The 24,843-nt window shown below is 39.8% G+C and overlaps 2 protein-coding genes across 3 annotated transcripts; both read left to right on the top strand.

Moving 5' to 3' along the window:
* Nucleotides 1–275: 275 nt before the first annotated feature.
* Nucleotides 276–7,132, top strand: cdca4 (cell division cycle associated 4). 2 transcript variants are annotated; one of them, XM_031280455.2, is made up of 3 exons: nucleotides 276–549; nucleotides 4,046–4,183; nucleotides 4,525–7,132. In XM_031280455.2, exon 3 carries the CDS (start codon nucleotides 4,534–4,536, stop codon nucleotides 5,458–5,460), a length of 927 nt encoding a protein of 308 aa, XP_031136315.1. In that variant the 5' UTR covers nucleotides 276–549; nucleotides 4,046–4,183; nucleotides 4,525–4,533; the 3' UTR covers nucleotides 5,461–7,132. The 2 variants fall into 2 exon arrangements, with proteins under 2 accessions (XP_031136315.1, XP_031136314.1); XM_031280454.2 differs by lacking the exon at nucleotides 4,046–4,183 and having other exon boundaries at nucleotides 302–549.
* A 4,468-nt stretch (nucleotides 7,133–11,600) lies between these two features.
* si:dkey-177p2.6 (uncharacterized protein LOC568712 homolog) lies at nucleotides 11,601–16,772 on the top strand. Its single transcript, XM_031280456.2, has 2 exons — nucleotides 11,601–11,861; nucleotides 13,265–16,772. Exon 2 carries the CDS (start codon nucleotides 13,269–13,271, stop codon nucleotides 14,022–14,024), a length of 756 nt encoding a protein of 251 aa, XP_031136316.1. The 5' UTR covers nucleotides 11,601–11,861; nucleotides 13,265–13,268; the 3' UTR covers nucleotides 14,025–16,772.
* The last annotated feature ends 8,071 nt before the right edge of the window (nucleotides 16,773–24,843 follow it).

The raw sequence follows: 24,843 nt of genomic DNA, 5'->3' as shown, positions 1-24,843 counted from the left end.
TAATATAAGTATATATAATATGTATAATTATATTACTTAATTTATATTTAAAATAAATAATATAAATTGTGTAGACAGTATTGCAAATTAATGTAAAAAGTAGGTGTAGTATAGTATGTGTACAGAAATGTAAACAGTACCTAAGTAAAAGTATAACGTTATAAGATAAAGATAGAGTACAAGTATAAAGTAGCATATAAAAGAAATACTCAGAAATGTGCTTTAGTGTAGGACTTGATGCCAACCACAGGCTTGTTCACTTGTTTGTCAAATTAAAGCATTTGGAGGAGAGAAAAGCAGGGAGAAATCATTAGAGAGGAATCATTAGAGAGGAATCCCAGGCATATGGCTGGCTTTTGTCGGCTCCCCTCCCCCTCCCTTCTTTTCCTCCTGCCGTCCGCTCCGCAGAAGCAGCAGCAGCAGCAGCAGCAGGACAGAGGTAGTTCAGTTTTTGAAGCCGTGGCATGAATGATCTCATCTGAACCTGATCTCCGCTTCCCTGCCGTCGATCCTATGACCGAGACGGGAATAAAATAACACAAACACGAGGTGAGTACGGTTACCCAACCACCCGGCGATAGTCGTTTTAACCAGCTGCCCGGGTGACCGTTTGTTGTTTTTAGGAACTTAGCAGCCCAGCCGCGGCGAAAACTCTTGTTTTTGACTAGAAAGGAGGAAGGACCGCGGAGGATGTGTGGGTGGGCGCTTTTGGCTAATTAGCTTTACGCTTGCTAGCATTCATTTTTTGTGTGATTAATGTCCAAAGAAGGCCAAACTGAGACGAATGCCAAGAGTTTGTACCTCCACGGAGGTATCGTTTTTTCCGTTTCAAGGAACATCTTAGCACAGTTAGCTTAGCGGCAGCTCATAAGCGTAAAGTCAGACCCGTAGTATAGCTAGCCGGCTAGCTGTTAGCTACTAGCGCAAAATGGCCTCATTGTCGCTCGGTAGCTCTGATGCTGAAAAGACAAAGCATGCGGCAGTCACGGCCAACAGTTCCGAGCCGCTCTGTACAGCGGCTCTTATGTCTCCAAACTGGCGGCTGATAGTGGTAATATAATATTACTGATGGGGAAATGTTATAAAATAATGCCCCCGTGCTGTAAGTTTATTTATTCATTTTGTACGCTGAGCTGTGAAAGTGGTGGTTATTCAGTGTGCAGTGGGGGATGGGTCATGCTAGGAGCCATTGACGTAAAGCGAGCCTGCATTTTGTTTGGCTTCAGGCTCCTAGCATAATACAAGGGCTCAGTTTAGTAGTCATATTTTTACCTACCACTGTATGTAGTATCGCTGTCTGGCATATTTATGTATATAAGTGTGTAATACTAGTATCGGACTGCTATGGAAGCCCATTTCCGCCAATGTGATGAAAAAAAAATCATGTCACTATGATGATTTGGTTTCTCAAAATAATAAGAGTATTTAGTCCATTATTTTGAGAAGGTTTCTGATTATTTTGAGATACTAACTCATTATGACTTAAAGGATCTTTTTTTTCCCGCATTGGTGGAAATGGGCTTCCACAGTCTTCAATAGCATTCGGAATTTTAATAGTGCATTTTTTTTTTACACTAGATTACTCATTTCCTGACATCTGCAAGTTTTTGAACAACATTGTGTCAGCATTTTCCTGTTAAATCTTGTTGAAACATTGTGACTAACTTTACTATTAAGGCCCTTTTGATTGGAACATTACAGGGATGTGTAGGTTTAAATGCTTGATTGTGTATTGGAAATGGTCTTGATCTCAATCATTACAATTAAGCATCTAGAGACAAAATGTCTTCAAAGCATATATATATTAATCTTAAACTTAGCTTGTAAGTGAATCGGCTTTATTGTGAAGTAGGTTTTCACATACAAGGATGTGAAAAACTTGGTGTTTTGGTGCATAACGATAACTTAAATAAAAATAAAAGCAACTACTGCAAAAGTCAAGAAACATAAATATAGAATAGAAAATTTTACAATGAAATATGAAAAATACCATATAAATGTGTAAATATGTATATAAAATAAAATAAATGAATGCTCTGTATAGTGTGTGTGTAGGGATGTGCAAAAATATTGACCAGGGAATGTTCAAAAGTACACAGTATGACGTATAGAGAATGTGTACAATGTACAGAAATAGTAGTCCGAAAGATGTGCAGTAATGCAAGATATTTTTGCATCAGTTGTATGATGTTTGTCTGCTACAGGTTTAACATCAGAGTGATCCATATAAAAGCCATTTCCAGTCTGATTGGAGTCTTTATCACAAAGAGAAAATATATATATATATACATACATACATACATACATACACACACACATACATACACACACACACACAATTAGCTTTGTTGTTGTTATTAACAATTCATCTCTAAGGAGAATGCTTTGGATTTAACCCCAAAGTGCTTGACTATAGGGTGTTCAAAAACCAATCACTATACCTGTAAAAAAAAATCTGTCATGTCCCAAACTGTTTTCTCTTCACTGTGCAGTGTGCTTTCTCTCAGGTTGTAGGTCTTCCTGGTTGTATTTCTTTTTCTATTTTTACACATTGTTGTTTTTCCTTTAGGGAGATAGTGCTTTCTAGTGTCTTGTTTAACAGGGGCCAGCCACAAATGCACTACACAAGAAGACAACATATGTCCATAATTGTTTTCTCACTCTTTTGTATTTTAGATCTTCGGGCACTTTCATAAATGACTTTTTTTCCTATTGTGTCTGTTTAGAATTGTTGTTTTCCTATGCAAGTGAAGACTCAAAGAAAGCAAAGGCTCCCAAGCTATTCAGCGTACATTAGATCCATGGGTTTTTATAATTCATCTGATCAATAAGGTGAAGACAGTAGCAGTAATTTAATCTGTATTTCTCATTTTATGTCAGTTTTTCATGTGTAAAAAAAAATAAAAAAATAAAAATAAAAAAAGCACAGTAACTCCCCCTATTGAAGGTTGAAGTAAATGAGGGTTCACAATCAATTCCAACCAATTAGAAATCACTAATTTGTTTGATAATGTTGGTTAAATGCAAAATGTTAAGATGTTTTTAATCCCAGTTTTTGGCTATAAAATGTTGCAACACTCCGGAGTGCTACAGTGTGTTCATTTTAAGATGGTATGTCATTTGCACAGATCATAGGGCCTTAGTTTGCTTGGCATTTAAAAAAAAAAAAACTGCTTTGTTGGAAATGCATTGTGACAATAAGAAGTGTTTCATGCATTTAGTTAAATTTTGGTTTCCACAGGAAAGTGTAAAATTGTTAACTCTTTGCTGTTTTGCTTTCTACTCTGTAAAACCCTAATGCTATGCTTTTACAGTCCAACATGTATTGATACTATTTTCATTGTATTCAATATGGTTTTACTTTTTGTGATTATGTTTAAAGGAATGTATCACAAATAGAAATTTGAAGCAAGGGGAATCATTCACCCAAACGCCCTGCCAACAGATTTTTACACAAAGGAGACAGCCGGATACTGCACACTGTTTTTCTGTAAGGAAAATTAAATGCCACAGGCTGCTGTTCAGAGTTCAGTCTCCTATTTACATGCAGCCTGCTAATTTTGGGGAGTCAAAGGGTTTTTAACGTTGGCAGGAGTGTTGTTTTGTTACTGTAAGACATCTGTGTGTGCCAAACGGTGTGTAATAAGGAAGTTGACTCTACTTTTCTTCCCCTCCCTCAGTGAAGAGAAAGTGTAAATCTTGTTCTACTAGTTTTTGAAGCGTGGTGTGTGTAGACCCAGAAACCCCTTGTAAATATTAGTGGTTCATGGTGGTATATTGTATTGTGATATTTTAAATGCTATTTGTCATATTCTTATCACTTTTACCCCTTAAAAGCACTTTATTGATTAGGATATTTTCTTGATCACAGGTGGCAGTGGGAAGGAATACGTGCACTGTTCATGTAACTTGAGTGCTGTTTGTTTTCTGACAAAGGTCTCTCTAGTCTGTGCTTACTTTGATGCAGCGTTTGCATTTAGTTGGTAACCATGCTATTTTCGGTGGCTCAGTGGTCTGTTAAAAGTGTGGTTGTTCCGCCCAGCAGGAGTCTTGCCTCAGACTGGCCTAAAATGGGCAGAAATGGTGCTGAACAAAAGCTGCTTGTCGCTCGTACAAAAGTACTTGAAGCGTTGCAGCCGGGACCAAGCTGCATTGCTATTGCCTGTGCCTCTCAACAGGAAAGGTATAGCAAACTTTCAGAAAAAAACTACAACAAACAATTTACTGTTTACTGTAGTCCATAAAGAGTTTAAACCTGTAGTTTATTTATAAAGTCACAGCTGCTGTTGAGCAGATTGTAGCCCTAGCTCCCTTATGTTCATACACAAATACTACACCACATAGCCTCATTACATCACACATTTACATAATTAATTACATAGCATTTGTTTTTTTTAACTATGATCTTAGCTAGTGAAATTCAGAACAGTAGGCATTTTGTGTGTTTGTCAGTGTGATAAATTAGTTAATGCTCTGATAAGTGTTGGATATCTGACTGTTTCTTTCTCCTCGCCATCACCACAGAGAGACAACATGTTCCCGAAGGGCACCAAGCGCAAGTTCTCAGATTCCGGAGAGGAGCCGGTCTCCAGTGGTGACCAGGTCCCGGTGGCTCCATCTGTGGCGGCTCGGACGCTGACGTCCTCTTACAGCCTGCAGCGGCAGTCGCTGCTTGACATGTCGCTGATCAAGCTGCAGCTGTGCCACATGCTGGTGGAGCCCAACCTGTGCCGTTCGGTGCTCATCGCCAACACAGTGCGGCAGATCCAGGAGGAGATGACCCAGGACGGCACCTGGCAGATAATGACCCAGGCCCTGGCCGCCGCCCAGTGTCCTGCAGACCGCCTGGTGGCCACCGAGGTGCTGTGCCGGCAGACGGACCCAGCAGCTCAGGCCGGCCAGAGCCCAAAGCCTTTCTCAGTAGTGGGTCTTGAGGAAGGATACCACGCGGAGGAGGTGGTGATGGAGGGAGACGTGGAAACGGAGGTCACCATGTCCACTCTGTCGCCCGTCTCCCCCCAGCTGTCCTCTGCCTCTTACCTGGCAGGTCCCTTTGGCATGGGACCCTGCTGGGAGGAGGAGGAGGAGGAGGAAGACGGTGAGTGCGAGGAGGATGAAGAGGAGGACAGCGAAGAGTGTGTGTCGGAGGGAGAGGAGGGAGACCGGGACCACCTGAGCGCAGACTCCAGGACAGGGGAGCAGGTTTTTGGGACTTTTGAGATCAAGCACCCGGCCCCGCCCCCTGACCCTGCCCTCGAGGAACTGTTTTCAGACGTGGATCCGTCCTACTATGACCTCGATACGGTGCTGACAGGCATGCAGAGTGCCCCAAAAATGGGGCCTTACGATCTGCTGGAGAGCCTTTCCTCTCACGGGCCAACGGCCCTCAGCTCCAGCTCGAGCTGCAGGTCAGACCTCAACGAACTGGACCACATCATGGAGATCATAGTGGGGTCTTGAAACTCAGAACATTCCTCTGTACTGATCCCTTAGACTCTTTCCAGACTATGCACAGTACACATGTGCATGTTCTGTATGTGGTATTGTTACACATGGAGATTGTTGGAGGTTTTGGGACAAGGTGGGAAATTAACAGCAAGCCTAGTAGATTATGGGATAGGCTGTTAGAGGTGTAGTTAGTCTGCTCTAACGGCCTCTTAGGCAAGTCGGCAGCTGCTGTTGGGTCTTTCATCTTTTATTTAAAAAAAACAACTAATTCACAGTTAAAGTAGTGACGATGAAATTAATGAATTTTGGGATTCACTGTGGGCGAAGCAGTTAGTTTCCTACTTTGTTGATGAAATCCAAAACTTGGCAATATCTGTGAGAGGGCAAAGATAATTACCTATACCATGATGCATTCTTATTTACGTACTTTCCATGTTTACGTCTGTCATACATTCTGTCATACTAGCCCCTTCTGGTCATATTCTCTGCCATTTTGTCCATTTCTATTTATTGTAACATGGACTGAGGAACAATTCATCACACTACATGCATCAGAATCCAGAACAAATTGTAAATCCAAATCTATGAATCAATGCATATTTTCCTAAAGATTTGAGCAATTATGAATGGAATATATGTATATGTACGTATGTGTATATAGAAATATATTTTTTGCATTATACAGCTGGGGGATTTTGCAAGTATCATTTGATATTTTTTATTTTTTTCCCTCCCAAGCGGTTTTTAAGATTTTAATGTAGCCAGACTCGAGACAGTGTCTTCCCATGGTTTTGGTATAACAAGTCGACTGTAACAGGTGTCAGGACTGGCATCGTCACACTTTAAAGGCGCTGTTCTTTCATTTTCTCAAAAGCTTTACGCAGGGCAGGGGAACTACTGCCAGCCACCAAGTGCTGGTTAAGATTTGACTGTTTCTGGTAAGTTTACAGTAGCCAATGGACAAATGTAAGTACGTTTCCTGCCCTGCTTTACATACAGATCTAATAACAATAACAGCTTTTTCCTGAAGTATTTGGAGAAACCCCGGGGTGATAACTGCATCAAGAAGCCATATTTCTTTCTCTCATTTGTTACATCTACAAATGAAGAGTTCTGTGTGTTAACCCAATCTAATTTATTGTTTTATTTATTGTATTTATTATATCTAGGTACAGATATGCCATATTGACGTATCAAAGCAACCACGAGGCCCGATGAAATTATATTTATCCAAATTTTGCCCTCTGTTTTGAATGCAGTACCTATTTATTCCTCACACTTATTATTAGTAATAATAATAACCGGGTTACTATTCAGATCACTATGCAGCTCTGTCATACGCGTTTCAAAATGATTGTATACGACTCAAATGTCCTTTAATTCCTTTATGCAAACAGTTGCCTTTCTCCTAAAGATGTGGAAAATCAAATGCATTTTTCAAAATTGTTCCTTGTCATCATGATGAAGAGATTTAACTCAGGCAAACAAAATGTATTGACAAAAATACAGTATTACGACACGCTTAATACCTTACCACAACACTCCTGAAGGATGTCCCTCTGGTCTGAATGGGAGCTAGAACTTCAAAGACTAATTACCGTTGTAAAATGTATGCATTTTTTATATCAAGGAAAAAACTGTAGCATCTTTGTAAATATTTTTTATAATAAAAGGTGCAACTATTGATTGTGTGGGTTGGATCATTTTAGTATTAGGCTTGATTTTCTAGAGGTTTATTATTTCCTTGTTTTCTTTACTGCTTTTTTCATAGACTTAGATTATTTTTTGGGCATTTTCGGCCTTTATTTTTGACAGGACAGCTGAAGAGATGAAAGGGGGGAGAGAGAGGGGGGAATGACATGCAGCAAAGGGTCGGAGTCGAACCTGGGCCTGCTGCGTCGAGGAGTAAACCTCTATATATGGGCGCACACTCTACCAGCTATCTGGGCGCCCGTTTTGAACTGATTTGGGTGAGTGTGAAGGACAAAGCTGGTAATATACAGTATATATTGTTCTTGTCAGCAATGACCACAGAAGACCAAAACCATCAATGTGGTAGTTCTTAATACTTGCTGACTTCACTATATGGTCTCTGGCTTTTGGCCCAAAGCCCATTCATTTCTAGTGAAGAAATCTTTGGGTCATAAATATATACTTTCCTGAGGCTTTTTTCAAAGTTTATTTTCTGAAACACCTGGTCGAGTTTTTTAACAGATGTTACTCAAACAGGAGAAAATGGTGCATTTGTTGCCGACTATTTTCAGCCACAGATTAACTGTGCCGATGTTTATCATATCGAAGGAACGTGTCACTCAGTGCAACAGCATGGCTCAATGATATGTTTTTAATAGTTTTTTGGAAAACAATGGAGCTCTACGGTACAGAGGAATAAGATATATCAGGCTTTGATACACAATACTTATTAGCAGGATTAAGTCATGGTTTCGTTTTGGTCTTTTCACTGGATTTGTCGACAATAGCGCATAGTTGTGCGGCGGTGTTGGTGTGTCACCTGAATGGCCCATTTTTGTCTCTATCACGTTCCCCAAACCGCTAGTATGCCAGGTCCTACAAGTCTGTCTGCATCGACAGACTAAAAAAACACTCATTACGGTTGGTTTTAAACTGGTGCTCAAGGCCAAACTGAGTGAATACACGTTAAACATAACATAACACATCGTGTTTTGTCTGATACTCGGAAACGTAATTGGCACCACATGCAGCATGACGTCAACTTTAAGCCACAGGGCTACTGCGGGTTTTATTTTTATTTTTTCACATTCTCTGCAGTTCCTAGCCTAAACACACCACCCACATCCAAATGAATTGAATAATGGCCCGAAAAGCGTTTTTGCAGAACATTATGATGTCACAGTGAAGTTGAGCTTTGACCCTTTGGATATAAAATTACATCATTTTATTCTATTACATCTTTGTCTAAAATGTGAATTCCTGAGTTATGGCAAATAACACATTTTGTGAGGTCACAGTGATCTTGACCTTTGACCGCCAAAATCTAATCAGTTCATCCTTGAGTCCAAGTGGACGTTTGTCAGCCTCCCAGGAAGTGTGCCTGGCTTTGAAGCAAAGTGAACAAAACGGTGGAATTACAACTCCTAGCGTGTCATGTGATGCCCTCTGGTCCAAAAAGACTTCCTCATAGACTTACATGGCGAAAGAGACGACTGTAAATCAGGGGGTACATTTTTTGGAGTGTCACAAATCCCCGTGAAATGACTCGTTTTACTATTAGAATTTGATCTATTCGGTCTGAAAACATTTGGAAAGTCTAGGGTAGATTAGTGCCGATCGTCAGGGTCATTTTTGGTTCCGTGATGGCTTCATGTGTAACTGAGCAACTCATAGAAATGAATGTCACGGAGGCAAACAATATAGAATATCACCAGCCTTATCCTTTTAATGTGCTCTTTCTAAATTCTAGTTTCTACTGAAGACAGTTAAGATGCAGAAGCACGATTGTTACTTCTCATTCAGAGCAACAGATTACTGACAGGCAATTATTTGGAACTGAGTAAATGGGCAGTTGTATGGCTGGAAATTGTACAAAACTGTTCAGTACTTGCACCAATGCAACACCAAAGTGTCTGTACCATACCAAGACACTAAACAGGCCAAACATGCCTGCAGCAGTAAACTACATCAGTATTTTGTTGTCTTTACACACAAATATTTGTTCTCAGAGTGCATTTTTTCACTGCTGGACAGATCAGGTAAATCCTGAAGGTGTTACGGGCCTTGCTCAAGGCCACTGCTACAGTAACTGTTGAGTGTGTTGTTGTTTTTTAAGATTATTTTGGGCATTTAGGCCTTTATTTTTTATAGGACAGCTGGAGACATGAAAGGGGAGAGAGAGGGGAATGACATGCAGCAAAGGGCTGCAGGTCGAACCCATGGCCGCTGCGTCAAGGAGTAAACCTCTATATATGGGCGCGCTCGCTACCAGGTGAGCTACCCAGGCGCCCATGTGTTGAGTGTGTTTTTGTGGGTAGATTTATTTTGTAAAAACGTGAACATTAAAAAGTGAATTAGATGTGACTCGGCTGCCACTTGGCTGCAGCAGGACCTTTATCCTCACGTGCGTTCACATGACTTTGGACCGTGAAATTCTGCATTAGATATGCAGAGAGTTGGATTCAACAAAACAGGACTTCTGTCTGTTTGCAGCTCAGGACATGCATACAAGGAACCTGTTCATAGCGGCAATTTTCTATTAATAATGAATGCTACTTTTAGTCTACTGAAGAGAGACTTTTCCTATTCTTAAACATGCACAAAGTCTTGTCTGAAACTGTCAAAAGGTATTTGTTCATAAAATTCTAGCTTACTCTGCATGTTGGCCTGCCGCCTAGTCTTCGTTTGCCCATAGTTAAAGATTAATGGCCTCTCGGTGACTCAGCAAAAAGGCAGCCCGAGAAAAAAAAAGGAGTCCTTAGAGAAAGAGACTATTGTGTCTTAAAAAGCAGCAACAGAGAAAACAGTAAATACAATGCAGGAAATCCATGCAGTGTTTCAGTGATGCACTTGAAAGTCCGGAAGTAGTTACTAAGTGTGTGCTATCAGACGACTGCGCCTCCTTTAAAAACATGAATGGGTTCATATTAAGTTAAAAAGTGCTAACAGGTCACAGGTCTCATGCTGCTTTCAGGTGCGTCTCATAAATCAAGACAACCATTTCTCACAAAGAAAAAATTTTGGCTGGACATAACAAAATGGCCCCCGTTTAACCGACAATTAAACTAATTCAAATTAACTACCATAAAAACGACTTACAACCAAAAAATGTAAACCAACAAACCTGTTATTAACTTCATCCTGCATGCATAAGACTTTTAATTTACTTAAAAGGCTCGTTATTTTTCTGTATTTTTCAAACATCTTTTGGCACAAATCAGCAGCATTTTAAGGTGGATTTTAATGTGCATGCAATTGCCCTGTCCACCCCAAAATGTAGGTCAGCAAACAATGAATGTTATAGTTTCAAAATATTGAATATTAACTTTCTGTTCTGAAGAAGAAGAAGTAGTAGAAGTGTAGCCGTGAGAGCTTCAGGAGGAAGAGATTGAAAAACGTGAATGAAGAGTTTCCTTTTTTGGTGTTTGCCCTCCCCCGTCTTTCCGGTCACGTCCTTCCCCCTCTCTTCTGAGTCATCTGTCTCTTTAAAATGTTGCATTCAGGTGCTCACTGCAACTCTGTGCATTCTAGATATTTCTAACTGATAAATTGATAGATGTTTGTTTATATTTTGATACATACTTTTGAAATACATTATCATTTATTTATATATATATATATATATATATATATATATATATATATATATATGTATATATATATGTGTGTGTGTGTCATGTGAGTTTTACAGAATATATAAAACTCACATGACACACACACACACACACACACACACACACACACACACACACACACACACACACACACACACACACACAGGTGTACTTTACCAGACTATTTGATGTTACTTTATACGTTTACTCCACTAGGCCTATATTTCAGACGGAACTATTGTACTTTTTACTCCTCTTCATTTAACAGCTGTAGTTACTATTTACTTTATAGATACAAAATATTACATAGTACACGTGATTAGTTTGTGAAAAATGACGTATTCTTCTACATTTAGGTACAAAGTAAAGTAGTTAAAATCAGCTCCACCTTGCCCAGCTACTACATGAAAATGTTTCTTACATGTTATCGCATTAGTAACAACACTGACAAGGGCCATTTTACGGCGTAATGCGTACTTGTACATATGGCACTTGCAGATTATACTGGTCTTTTAGTAACGGAGTGTTTTTACACTGTGGTACTTTTACTTAAGTTAACAACGTAAATACAGCTTCCACCACTGTCAACCATAGTGGTTCTTGTGGTGATGCCGGTTACACTATTAATTTGTCCAGTTCAGTTTTAGTGTCTATATTTATGTGTATGTAACACTATGATCAGTATTTTTATTCATACTTCTTCACATATTGGTCAAAACAGACCCTCTTTCTTAATTAAATCTACATTTCTCCGGTCACATTGACCAAATTCGTCGCTCACGTGTGCTCCGATATATTTCAGCCGCACCTGAACGCAGCGGCAGCTCGCAGTTGGAACAAACGGACGCACATTCGATGCCCCGTGAGTGGCGGAGGTGGATGCTTGATCAGCTGGGGAGCTGACCAATCACAGCCGCCCGGGAGCTCCGGCGCTCCCCCCTTCTCTCTCTCTACTCCGCGGCTCGGCCTCCTCCCCCCGCTGCTGTGTGTGGACGGACTGAACATTCCTCATCTTCCTGGGCACGATAGCAGAGGAACGCGGCGACGAAACGAGCCGAAAACACGACGGATTCACACACCTCATGAGACTTCCCATGAGCTCCTAAGGTAGTTTATTAACCTCGTTTTTTTATTATTCACTTAAAATATCCTCAAGTTTTGTCTTTAAACGAAGATAGTGTTTCCCCAACTGAAGTCCGTTAAGGGGGTAGGGGGTGCACTTGGGGGTCCGGGGCAAAATTAAGGACGATTGAGTGAAATTATTCTCTTATTTTACTACTATAAAGAGTGGCAATTGTATTTTCATATATATATATATTTACTTTATTCAGTTGTTCATCCCTCTATTAAATAAGACCAAGCAGCTTTTAATCTCTTCCGATGAGGGGGGTTAAAATCTCATCAAAAGGGGCTAGATGTGAGTCAAATTGTTATTTGGAAAACAATTGAGAGACAGTGATCTACAACTAACTAACTAACTAACTAATCCATGTCTGTATGGATGAGTAAAGTCTATCAGCCTGCATGGGTGTCTCACAGTGAGTCATAAGAGTTATAATGTTCACTTTACAAATGTCTTAAATGAAAAAACTCGTCCACCCCGTACACCGTGTACCGTTTGAGCTGCATTTGCCTGTAAGGCTGTTTCTGATGTTCATGATGGAGCTGATCAATTGAAAGTGAATGGGAAACTAGCCATGTTTGCTAGGCTGGGTGCTGTTACATAAGCTGGATACAAGGTCCATTACATAGCAAAGCAGCCTGATGTGATTCTGAATGTGTCTTAGTGTTCCCAAAAAGAATCACCTGGTTTAAGCTACTGTTTGTAAAGTTGGTTTCCTAATTGCTGTCAGTTGAGCAGACAGAAAGTCTCTATCAATAGCTTTACATATCACAGGGGCTTGTGTCTCTCATCAATGTACAGAAAATGAATTGGCAACCATTCTTTTCTTAGGTTTTCTCCTTTGATTTGTTTATTTATACCATTTTTAGCTCAAGGCAGGTTGCCCAAGAGTCCATGTTAAAATGATTACAAAAACATCTTCCGAAATACTATATATATATATATATATATATATATATATATATATATATGCGCGCTATATAGCATTCATACGCGCACACATACACTTAATATGTACACATGAATACAAATACATGCACACATACAGTCATAGGACATATCAATGCACAGTAAAAATATCGATACATCTCTAAGCTGTGCCTTTATTTTGAAATTCCCACTTTTTTCTTTTAGTTAAAAAAGAATTGTTTTTGGTTTAAATGTCTGGAAATGTTAATTAAGAATTAATATACTATTGTGATACAACTTGTGATTTACACCCCTACTGAATAATGGTGGTGTTTTTCCTGGAAATGTAAAAAATATAAAGACATTAATATCGGCTGCATTACTACAGTAACGTGTATATATCGTTCTTTAAAATGCATATTGGTCGAATGCACTGTACGTCACGTATAACTGGTAATCTATATATGTGTTAATGTAGGTCGATGTTGGGTCGCGGTGTGAAGCGGAAGTGGAGCTGCCTGGAGGAGCTGGAGGCCGAGAACCTCCCTGCTGCTGCAGAGAAGGAGAGGAATGGGGAGGAAGGGGGAGATGAGGATGGGTTCCTCGTGGGTCCGTCCAAATCCGACATGAGCCACTTGCAGCAGCGTCAGCTGGTGCTCGCCCTGTGCATGGAGAAGCTCCAGGGCTACCAGGCCGGGATGGAGCTCAGCCTGCGTCGCTCCGTGCTGCTCATCAATACGCTCAGGCAGATCCAGGAGGATATGCAGAGCGACGGGGTGGGAACCTGCACATCCCAGGTACTCCTGAACGGCGTCCACCCTGACTCCATGCCTGTTACGTGCCCCGGGTGTACAGAGAGTGATGATGGGGACCTGTCTCTGTCACCGCCACTTTCCCCAGAATTCCCCTCTCAGGAGGCAAACAGCACGTCCGACCAGCAGAAATCGCTACCTGCTGCAGCGATCCATACTTTTAGTGATGCCGTAAACGCCATGGGCTACCTCAGCGACCTCGCCCTGGACGACATCTTTGAGGACATTGACACATCAATGTACGAGACTTCAGAACTGCCTTCTGCCTGGGTGGCAGGCTCCTTGTGGCCAATCAGCGTGTCGCTTTGGACTGACGAGGACGTGAAAATGCGCTCTCCTAGCCACGCCTCGGCTGGGAGTCTGCAGTCCTGTCTGATGGACCTGAATGAGCTGGACCACATCATGGAGATTCTGGTAAAGTCCTGATCACCAATACAAACTACTGCACATGGATCAAGGATCAGAGTCTGATCACAGCCGCTCCAGCTCACAGTGGAGGCTGGGAACAACGACTGATTTGAGGGTCCTTGGATTTTTAAGGCTCCATCTGATATTTTAGTTGAAAATGTGTTTTAGGGTTAACTTATTCATAAGGAACCATCCAACATCTTGACTTAAATTCATGAATTTGTGCTTCAAATTAGACACAAATATGTATTATAGCAGATGAATAATCCAGTTTAAAAGGTCTCATGAGATTAGGAAACATGAAGGAAACATCCACTCTTAAACACTTTTATACTGTTTTAGGTTGTTATAACTCAGGTGGATAACTGGCCAAACACACTTTAAGTGACGTGAAGTTATATGTTATATTATTATATTGTATTATTGTTGACATTCAACAAGGAGAAATGCTTTTTTGAATAGACAGAGAGACCAATTCCTGCAGTCACAATAGCAGGACAGAGATCAGATAGCTCTGTCGCTTCAGCACAGGTTGTGTTTTGAGTAGTGGGTCGATAATCTGTAGTAAAAGTAGATGAGGCACGTCTAGACAAAGTCGGTACACCAAAAGTATATCACAACACTTGTAAGGTAACAGCGGAAGAGCGTCTAAGGTGGATTTTTTTCTTAATTTGGTTAAACTGTAAATGCAGATGGAGCCTTAAATGTCCAGTCTCACAGTGTGTATGCCGCTTTTCTCATATGTTTTATTAGGTTTGAGTAAAAGCCACATCTCTGAGTGAATCCACAGCTGAGAAAGAAGGAACCTGAGCTGCCATGGTTTGGGACGCACACCCTCAGGCTGTTCAGATCAGATCCAGGTTGATTATTAATTGAAATCCCTTCAATCACTCAAAATTGTGTGGGCTTCAGCCAGCCAGGAGGGCAAAGGCCGGGGTTTCCTTTCAGTATTGAGACTAAATTTTTTTTATCGCTCCATGTAGGATCTTTAAATTAGACATCAGCCAAAAGCCTTTGTGGCTGTGTTCATGCAGCAGTCAGAGGGTGGAGAGTCTTTATATTTGGCTTATGAAAAGGAGAATGTGGCCACTGAATTTGGGGATTTACCAGCCAAAGAAGTAAGTTTCCAATCCCTAGAGAAGAATGCCACGTTCACATCGTTTCATTAAAAGCGGGAAAAAGATTACATCTGGTTGATCCATTAGAGAAACGGTGAAATGTAATGAAATGTAAATCTGTTTATCTAATATTCTTATTTATGAATGAAAAACAACAACAACCACCACAAGCTGGAGCAGATACTATTTGTATACATACAATAGACTCTACAGAGTCTATTGTTTGGGTGTGAGTGTAACTTATAATTTAGATTCTTTATGACCGGTGTATTGGCTGCCACGTCTACTGCTTTCGAACCATTTGTGACATCAAATGGGGCAAACTATCAGAGCCTGTATGAGAAATATAATCATCCTTTCACCACAAGGTTGATCTGAACAGTTTTATCCTTCTCGCCAGCTTGTATTTACAGTAAATCCAACATGTCATGAACGCCGCATAAAACCTGTATTTTAAATAGTAATGTAATCACAGTCTGGTTCTGACTGAGGAGCTCATCGCCTCAAGTCCACCATCAGGACTACTTTGCCATGTCTGTTGTAAATGACAACAGAAGCCTATGTATTATTATGGCCATGATCGTATGGAGTTTTATTGCAATGTTGGGAGTTTTCAAAAACTATTTTATATGTGTTTCTACCTGAAACTCCAATCACCTGTCTATTAGAAGAGATACAGTGAGTGACGGGTTGCTGCAATGGGCTGCAATGAAGCAGATGTTGGACCTTCACTATCTGTGATTTACTCCTGTACTACCTCCTGATGTCTGTTGTTGGTTTACCTGAACACTCCTTTCTGTCACTGATAGTATCATTTACAGTTTTTTTTCACCATTTTAACTCGGCTGAAAATCCAATCCAATGGAATCCAGTGCTTTCCTGTCACACCAAAGCAATCCGTCCTCATCTCATGTCGACAATGTGCCTTACTACTGAACCTAATTTTTTGTTCGCATCAAGGTTTATGTGCTTCTCTGAGCTCCAGCGTCATTGATAAAAACCTAAGAACTGTGGGGAAGCACTAAAAGCCAAAACCGCCATCGTTTCTTCCCTCTTCTCTTTTTTCTGTGCTCGGTGCTCACTAGTGGCATATGAGCTTAATATATCCTGACAGGATGACAGAAAACTAGCTGAGGGAGGAGGTGGCAGCGAAGGCCAGGAGGGAAAAATAAGAGGAGGGGTGGGAGGAAGCAGCTTGCGTCACTTGTTCAGTAGGAGGGGTTTAGAGCTTATTTTGCCCAGACTCAGACCACCGACCAATCACATGAGATGTACGAGGAGCACACTGCTGCTGCTCCAACAACAACTTGTTTTTGCTCCTAATGGCTCTGCACAGAAATACAGTGTGAAGCTGTTGGATTTCAGCCTCTGAAATAAAACCACTTCTCTGTTGTTGTTGTTTTTATTTTTTTTTTATTTGCATAATTTATCTGACCGGACTGAATACAAAAAGCAGAAAGCTGCAGTTATTTATAATTGTATGAGAGTGTCAGTAGGGTCTGTAAAGCACAAGCTGTATGTTGTGGTTGCTGATAATGAGAAAAATGCAACTGAAGGATGGTAATACGATGAAAATAATGTATTGTATTTTTTGTGGAATATTTTATAGATTTTATTCAATAATACAGTAAAAAATACCCAAACTGCCTCATGTGAGTCTTTATTCATTATGTCTCATTATGCAACAGACCTGTGTTGTTTTTTGGGGTCAGAGACACAACATCACATCCAGATTACAAAAAACTGATCATGAAACAAAATATTACACAGATATACTGCCAACCTCTCCAAAAACGTGCCTTACTGAACGACAACAGTGCATAAACAATGAGATATTGGTCAACATATGACTGCATGTGGTTTATGGATTAACCCTGATTCCCTCCCATGGAAACCTTTCTCTCAGACTTCACCAAAATCCTGCCGTGTTTACTGTGACTGGTTAGCCCAAACGTATCCAACCTATGGCATTAGAGCTTGTTACATGCAGCACACACCCTGGGAAGCTAGAATCAGGGCAAAATCTCCCTTAAAGGCATACTATGCAACTTTTCCATCTTTTTGAGTCAACCTGTACATGTTGTCTCATTGGAACTGCAACTCGCGAGCTGGAAAAGTTGCATAGTATGCCTTTAATGTTTTTCCACGAGTCAAAAGGAAGCCAAGACTGCCCCCTGGTGGCCATTTGACTGAAAAGCAGCTGTGTGCTAATGGTAAGCATGACAGTGCAAATTCGTATGGTCAGTAGTGTTGGTGTTTTTGCAGCTTCATCACAAACCTGATTCTTGCACAAAGCCAGCGTTTGTGCGCTTCAGTAAAATAAGTGCCAGCCGTTCTTACAGTGGGGTTAACAGGGTTGCTAAGGAATATCACTGGGAACTATCCCAGTCATGTATTGAGTGAGAAGCCTAATCTCATGTTTCACCTTCCCATATGCTGCAGACACATCTGCAGCACTGCAGGGCAATGCAACTACAAATCATTTACTTCACAATGAAAAATACTGCTTTGCAGAAAAAGTGGAATTATCAATCTTATCATTATTATTACTTGAGTATTAAAAATAGTCATCATTAAATTATTGATGTGTTAACAGCAGTATTTAGGAGGTCATATTATGTTTGGTAATTTTAACTCAAGCAATTTATTTAAACAACGTACAGTGTAAAATGTTAATCTTGAGAGTAAACAGTAATCTGTGCTGTCTAATCAATTCAGCGGAGTAATAAGGGCAAATAAGTCCCACAAAATGGGAATAATCAAATAAAGTTCAATTTCCACAAACTTGGACTTGAGTGCATGACATTCTAATACGCGTCCTTAGTTAGCTCCTTCATCCGTCAATTCTAGCTAAACAAGAACAAAAAGCTTCCCACATGGGCGCCTGGGATCAAATCTACTTAAACGTGGCTCCTCTTTTTTGTAGTTTGTTTATTTTTTGTTATGCATCTGTTCATAATTATCTGATTTAAAAAAAAAGGGGTTGTAACGATAACTATTGCTGCATAGGGAAATAAATAAAACAGATATGATGTACAGCGTAGAGGGAAGAGCTGCAAAGATTAATCAATCGCCAACTATTTTGATAATTGATTGATTTGATCATTAAAAATGTGAATATTGATTATGTGGTTTCTTTACTCCTCTATGACAGTAAAGTGTATAATTGTGGACAAAACAAGACATTTGAGGACGTCATCTTGGGCTTTGAGAAACAATGATTCACCATTTTCTGATATTTTATAGAACAACTAATCGATCGATTGAGAAAATAATCAACAGACTAATATACTATGAAAATAATCGTTAGTTGCAGCCAGGGCACTGGCTGGGCTTGGATCATGATAAAACAGCTAAACAAACCTCTAGGTTCAGCCTCGTTGTCCTTGTTCTTACCTGTTTTGTCTATTTTGTGTATGTACATTCAGAGCAATAAAAAATAAAATTCCTTGTATGTTAATAGCTCCTTGGCCAATAAAGCTGATGTGCTTGATGTGTATCTCACTCTTTTGCAGCGTATTTTACTGTATTTCACACTCTGATTTCAGTCCAGAGAATAAGACAGAAGTAACAGTTGCAGTAGATGTTGTTGGTCTATCAATCTATCTATCTATCATATCTATTTATGATGACGCTGTACATAAGTCAGAGTGAAACTGAAGGTGTATATAGCTGTATAAATGTCTAAAAGTGTGCGGCCCTGCTGAGTGCTGCGGTGTATCAGCCCTGGGTTTAATGTTTCTCTGCAGGCAGACATCAGTCGGATGTGGCAGAGTAAAGCCGGGCTTTGGCTGACTCAGCACACACTCGCAGAACAAACAACCTCTGCTGCTGCTGCTGCTGCTGCTGTAAAACAATGCGATGGACCAACTGGGTTGATGGATAAGATATTGTAGATCCAACAAAACTTGGCGAGTTGTTTATGTAAAAGAAAAACATGTTTTATCAGTGTTAATAGTGTGTGAGTGGGGCTGCATTTGAGACTTTATAGATTGTAACAGTACTTGCTCATAGGAAGTGAAAAGGACAGCTTCACTATTTAAGTCCTCAAACAATAGGCTCAAATGAACATTAAATCAGGGTTTGCTTGCTGTAATGATTCCTCTGGTTCACACTGGCTAAAAAGATCCCTTCCTAACAAGCTTCAGCAGTCTGAGTTAGTCAAATCAAGTGGATATCTTCCAGAGTTACAATGTACAGTATTTTGTGTTTTTTTTTGTGCTGGGCTGCAGTGGAAGGATAGCAACAAGAAGAGGAAATGTTTTAATAAAACGACTAACTTTGCAAGATACTGACTTGATTTGATTAACTCAGACGGCTGAAACGTCTTATAAACTTCAATACATTTTTGGACAGAACAAGGACTGTGGATTTTGTACCCCATCACTTACATTCAAAGTGCATCAGGAAGGGATCTTTTAACACCCAGTATAATATATATAGGAGGAATGATTACAACAAGCAAACAAAACATGTATCTGTGTGACAAGAATAAACTAGAATTACCGCCTCACGGTTGTATGCCTCCAGCAACCAAGACTCATATAATATATGTAGTGAAGACTTTGAAGGAATTTAATAAAAGATAGTTTTTGTGAAATGGAAGTTATCACTATTTATGTCATTTCCAGTGAATTCCACCTGAAGTTCAATGTCAGCAAAACCGTTGAGCCTGTGGTGGACTACCAGAGGACAGGATAGAACACAAAGTTGTAGCCATGACAGTAGACAACGCGTTAGACATGGTTGTTGCTGCAAAGAAGATACACATTCTAAAACGTAGCTGCGTCACACACATCTTCAACCCAACAGCACAGAAGATCTAAACAATCCACAGCTTTAAAATTAGTGTCACCAATTCAGTATCCGACCAAATGTCTCCCCTTCTGTTCCTGAGTTATGGCGTTGAATAGTGGCCAGAAAAATGGTTTTGCAGAACATTATGATGTCACGGTGAAGTCGACCTTTAACCGTTTGGATATAATATGTCATCACTTCATTTTATATATATTAGCCATTTGTATGAAATGTTGTCATAATTAGCGTATGAATAGTCTGGATCGACGACGGTTCATTTACCAGATAGTTGTGGCGCTACTGGAAGTTCCCCCGGATGTCCCTCACGTTCCGCTTTCTTTGCATTTACTTTAAACTCTGGTCGCATCGAGGACTATAAACCAGAACCTCTGAGCGACAGTCCACGCTGAAAAAGTCAAGTTTTGAAGAATTTCGTTACTGTATTGTGTGAACAGTTTACTCCATTTAATATTGTATGTGGCATTTTCTTTTGTGGGGAGAAAATGTTACCAAGACAAGTTCCTTCCCGAGACTGTTTAACAGAGACACCGCCGCTGCGTCTGAAGGTTAGCGCCGCCCAAGACGATTGTGATTGGTTTAAAGAAATGAAAACAACCTAGAGCGTTTTTTCTCCTACCCTGGAGACCTTACACCACAGCACTGTGGAGATAGGTCTGGCAATGCGAGACTAGCATATGAAATCTTGAGTTATGGCCTAAAACGTGTGTTGTGAGGTCAAGGTGACCTTGACCTTTGTGCCAAACTTTGAAAAAATTCCCTCAAAGATTCTTAAAATATTGCGTTCACAAAAACGTGATGTCACCGTCACGGAGGAATAAAAAAATGACTGAAATCTTGTGACTCTCTGAGTAATGTCTCAACTTTGGCTTCTTTCCTGATGAAGACATAGGAATGTGTGAGACAGGGTACGTGACCCTGAGGAACAAATTCCTGTTGGTCTGATTATGTGTAAGTGATTTAAGGTCCTCCGGACACCGTGGAGATTCAGGCAGGTCCGAGATGTGACCTGAAGACATGCGTTCATGTAGAAATGGATTTGAACCGGCATCTTCAGACTAAGAGGCTCCCATTCATTTTCAAATTGGAAACAAATTAACTGCTGGTATGTTGTTTTTCTTGACTAGCTGTAAGACAGAGACAGAGCACAGGCCGTGGTGATTTGTCTGTGACCCCAGACCAAATGGACTCGCTAATTGAGAGGGAAAATAAGGGGAAGTTAGCGACCAGGTCATTTCCAAACAGCCACTGTCAAAACGTTATCGGTCACTGGATCGGACACGGTGCTTTTTAAAAAACTTCAGACTTGTTAAAGTAATTGCATTTTGTTGAACATGATTTTAAAATTACTATTTTGGCACTACTGACATTTTTAAAGAACTTGATGAAAAATATAAACACTCACCCTGAAAATGTCCTTGCTTCATCTGCTTCAGACCAAATGTATGTATTAGTACCAGTGGTACTCAAGTACTTTACTTTGAAGATTTGAGGCACTTGTACTTTACTTGAGTGTTTCTATTTTATGCTAGTTTACACGCCATACACTTCAGAGGGAGATATTGTACTTTTTACTCCACAAGATTTAATTGACAGCTATAGTTATTGGTTACTTTGCAGATTAGGATTTTACATACAAACTATATACTGTTGGGTTGTTTAATATAATGCATGTTTTTAAAAAGTAATCAGATAGAGTTGCTAAAGTTAGTTTTACTTTTACCAGCTACAAAATAAAATGATGCATACAGACCTACGGTAACATTCAAAGGGCTAATTTTGCATAAGTACTTTTATTTTGATATTTAAAGTACATTTTGCAGCTAATACTTACGTCCATTTACTTAATCAGAATTTTGAATGTAGGAATTTTACCTTGAGTTATTGTTATTTTTACTTAAAAATAAAAGTACTGAATACGCTCTCCACCACTAATTAGTACATACTGATATTAAAGTATCCAGCCAGGTAAAAGGTAGCAGGAGATTTCTTTATATAGGCCTTATTGTATTTTAATTTTATTTTAAAAGTTATCTGTTGTAGTTATGGCTGATACTGGGGCAGGAGCATCACAGGAAAGAAGGAAATTAAACGAAGAACAACTAAAAGCTAAAAGGGAAAGTCAAAGACGACGGGCGATAACGTGAGTCAACTTCGGTCGGGCTTTCAACAGATGGAGACAATTATGGGATTGTATATGATTCAAACCCACCCAGGATTGGCCCTCAGGTATGTAACATGTCTATTTCATTCATAAAATAACTTTTATGAATGATGTGGTTGTACGTCATCATTAACGTTAAATTAAGCCTCCTTCAATTAAGCGCAGACATTTTATTCCTTTTAGTCCGTGTTTGTGTTGGCCTACTATTTTCTTTTCCCTTGTCCCCCTGTACCTGTGCAAAGTGTCCTCGGGATTCATGAAATGCCCTATATTAATCTATAATAATTAATTAAGTGATTATTAAGTGAGTATAAACCATATAAAATATAACCTAGTATAAACCCTGATTAATATTGATGTTGTTAGGTGAAAAACATCATTCTCTAACATGTTTCCAAAACATTTCAGGAACTGAAATGTTTTTTTTTTTATTATTTAGTTTAGAAAATGTCTGAAAGTAGTAAAGAAAAATGCCCATCACAATTTCCCAAAGCCTAAGGTGACATCTTCAAATTGCTTGTTTGTCCGACCGAGAGTCCAAAACCTTTTTTTTTAATTAAAGTTTTTAATGATATAAACAAGAGTAGACCAGCTAATATTCACATTTGTGAAGCTGGAACTAAAGAAGAATTGGCATTTTTCTTTAATAAATGACTAACAATTCATCTATAATCAAAATTGTTGCCAAGCAGGATTTCTTCAACTTGTAACATGAAAATGAACAAATATTAAGTTATGTGATTTATGTTATTTTGACATGATGACATGATGATGCTGAAGGTTGATGTTAAGTCTGGAAACCACCTAAAGTCCTTGAACAAGAGTGACACTGTACCATATGGCTGCGCTGCCAGCACGGTTCAATCTAATTTTCTCCAAATTAATTATAATGTGGGTAATTAAAGGCGGCGTAGAAGCTATTAGTCACAGCCATTAGCCACCCCGTCGCATGCAGATGGACATATGCATGTGGCAGATGTGTTTTCACCAACATACATAGAGGCCCTTCATGTGGTAATCACATGAGACGGGCTGTAATTACATTGATTACAGATATTAGTTAGACCTTTCAGCCAAGCATAATATTGTTAAAGTATAAAACCTTTCATTTGTCTTTAATCATGTCACAGATCTTTATGTAATATTTGGATTAAATCCATTTTATCTTTAATGTCAGCAATCAAACTGTGAAATTGTGAGAATGTATGGGTGTGTTTGATGACAATAAAGGAAAATGAGCAATTAATTAACTGGATAAAATGTAGTCAAACCCCAAATATTTTCATAGTACTCAGTTTTGTTTTAATCAGTCATCCGATAAAACTCACAGAAAGCTTGCACACTGACTCCCATGCGTTTTATTATTCTTTTCATTGCGAACATTTTGCAATATGAGACAAAATGGGGTCATCAAGCAGGGAGGATGACTTTGTGGTTGCATTCTAATAAAAGTCAAAGGGTCCTATCTTGCACCCGGCGCAGCGCAAAGCCCGACGCAAAGCCCGACGCAAGTTTCTTTGCTAGTTTAAGACCGACGCAGTCAATTGTCAATTGTCAATTTCCCATCCAGCGCCTGCGTCGTTTAAATAGAAAATGCACCTGCGCCCATCTTTGCGCCCATGGGCGTGCTGGTCTTACAGGGAGGTGTGTTCGGGTGAATTCTTGGCGTATTGTTATCTTGAGGCAGCGGGAAGTGATCGCGCCATTGACCAACAAAAACCTGGTCTAAAGTCAATAACGCAGAATTTCATTATTTTAACAGCACATTAGTAAAATGCGCCTAGGCTCGTGCGCAGTGCACGCACACTATGCTTGTTACACACACAGGGACGCACAGCAGCACACAAACAAAAGCAAATCCGCCATCATAACAGCAATGCGCCAAGGTCCAAACGCGCCTGGCTTTTAAAGGGAATGGGAGATGATCTCTGATTGGTTTATTGTATGTTAACAAGTACAACCCCTTTGAACCATGCGCCCGGACCCTTTTTTCCACTGTCAAACTAGCAAAAGTGGATTTGGACACGCCCTGAACGCACCTGCACCAGGCGCTTCACGCTGTGCGCTTAGATCGTTAAAATAGGTCCCAAAGCATGCTAGCAACTAAATTGATTATGTAGCTGCAATGGATAGCTCTAGTCCCAAACGGGGCTAATGAATGAAAGACATTAGCAAGAAGTTATTGTTTAGCTGCCTATAGTGCACAATCAGTCTAATCTTTTGTACATCCTTTGTTTTGTGATCAGAACACCATCCCCAATTTCAAGCTGTTCTGGAATCACCTGCCACAAGTTATCTTTGAATTCCGAACATTCTTTACTTAGTTTGTCGTAAGTACTTTGTGCTGGGAGACAAAGTGAATCAGCTTATTAGATGCTATTTTGGATGATGGCGTTTTGCATGTACGGTGGTTCTGATGACGGATGCGAAAAATGCAGAAAATCAAACCAGTTCTTAAAACTTCAATGATTTCGAAGTCAGGGTGTAAACGTGATTGACCCAACGTGAAGTTGAATTATCAGACGAAAAATACAGACTTGGTTTACAAAGGCCTTTAGGTACAGCACTGTTTTGAGCTAAATGCTCACACCACCATGCTATAATTAATATTTTAATAAATTGGCACCAATAAGCAGATTTGAAGGTATTGGACAAATTTAAATTGTGCCCTGATAATGGCACTAGATGAAAAGTCAGGGGAACTTGAATGTATTAAATGTCATTGCAATACAACCAGAAG

This window comes from Sander lucioperca, chromosome 18 (genome assembly GCF_008315115.2).
Source record: "Sander lucioperca isolate FBNREF2018 chromosome 18, SLUC_FBN_1.2, whole genome shotgun sequence".
Classification (NCBI taxonomy): Eukaryota; Metazoa; Chordata; class Actinopteri; order Perciformes; family Percidae; genus Sander; species Sander lucioperca.
The sequence above is the reverse complement of the archived record's forward strand: the minus strand, read 5'-3'. Positions and strand labels throughout refer to the sequence as shown.

Bases quoted from the DNA above. Each gene is read 5' to 3' on its own strand.
- cdca4 (XM_031280455.2), top strand. From the start codon at position 4,534: ATGTTCCCGAAGGGCACCAAGCGCAAGTTCTCAGATTCCGGAGAGGAG.
- si:dkey-177p2.6 (XM_031280456.2), top strand. From the start codon at position 13,269: ATGTTGGGTCGCGGTGTGAAGCGGAAGTGGAGCTGCCTGGAGGAGCTG.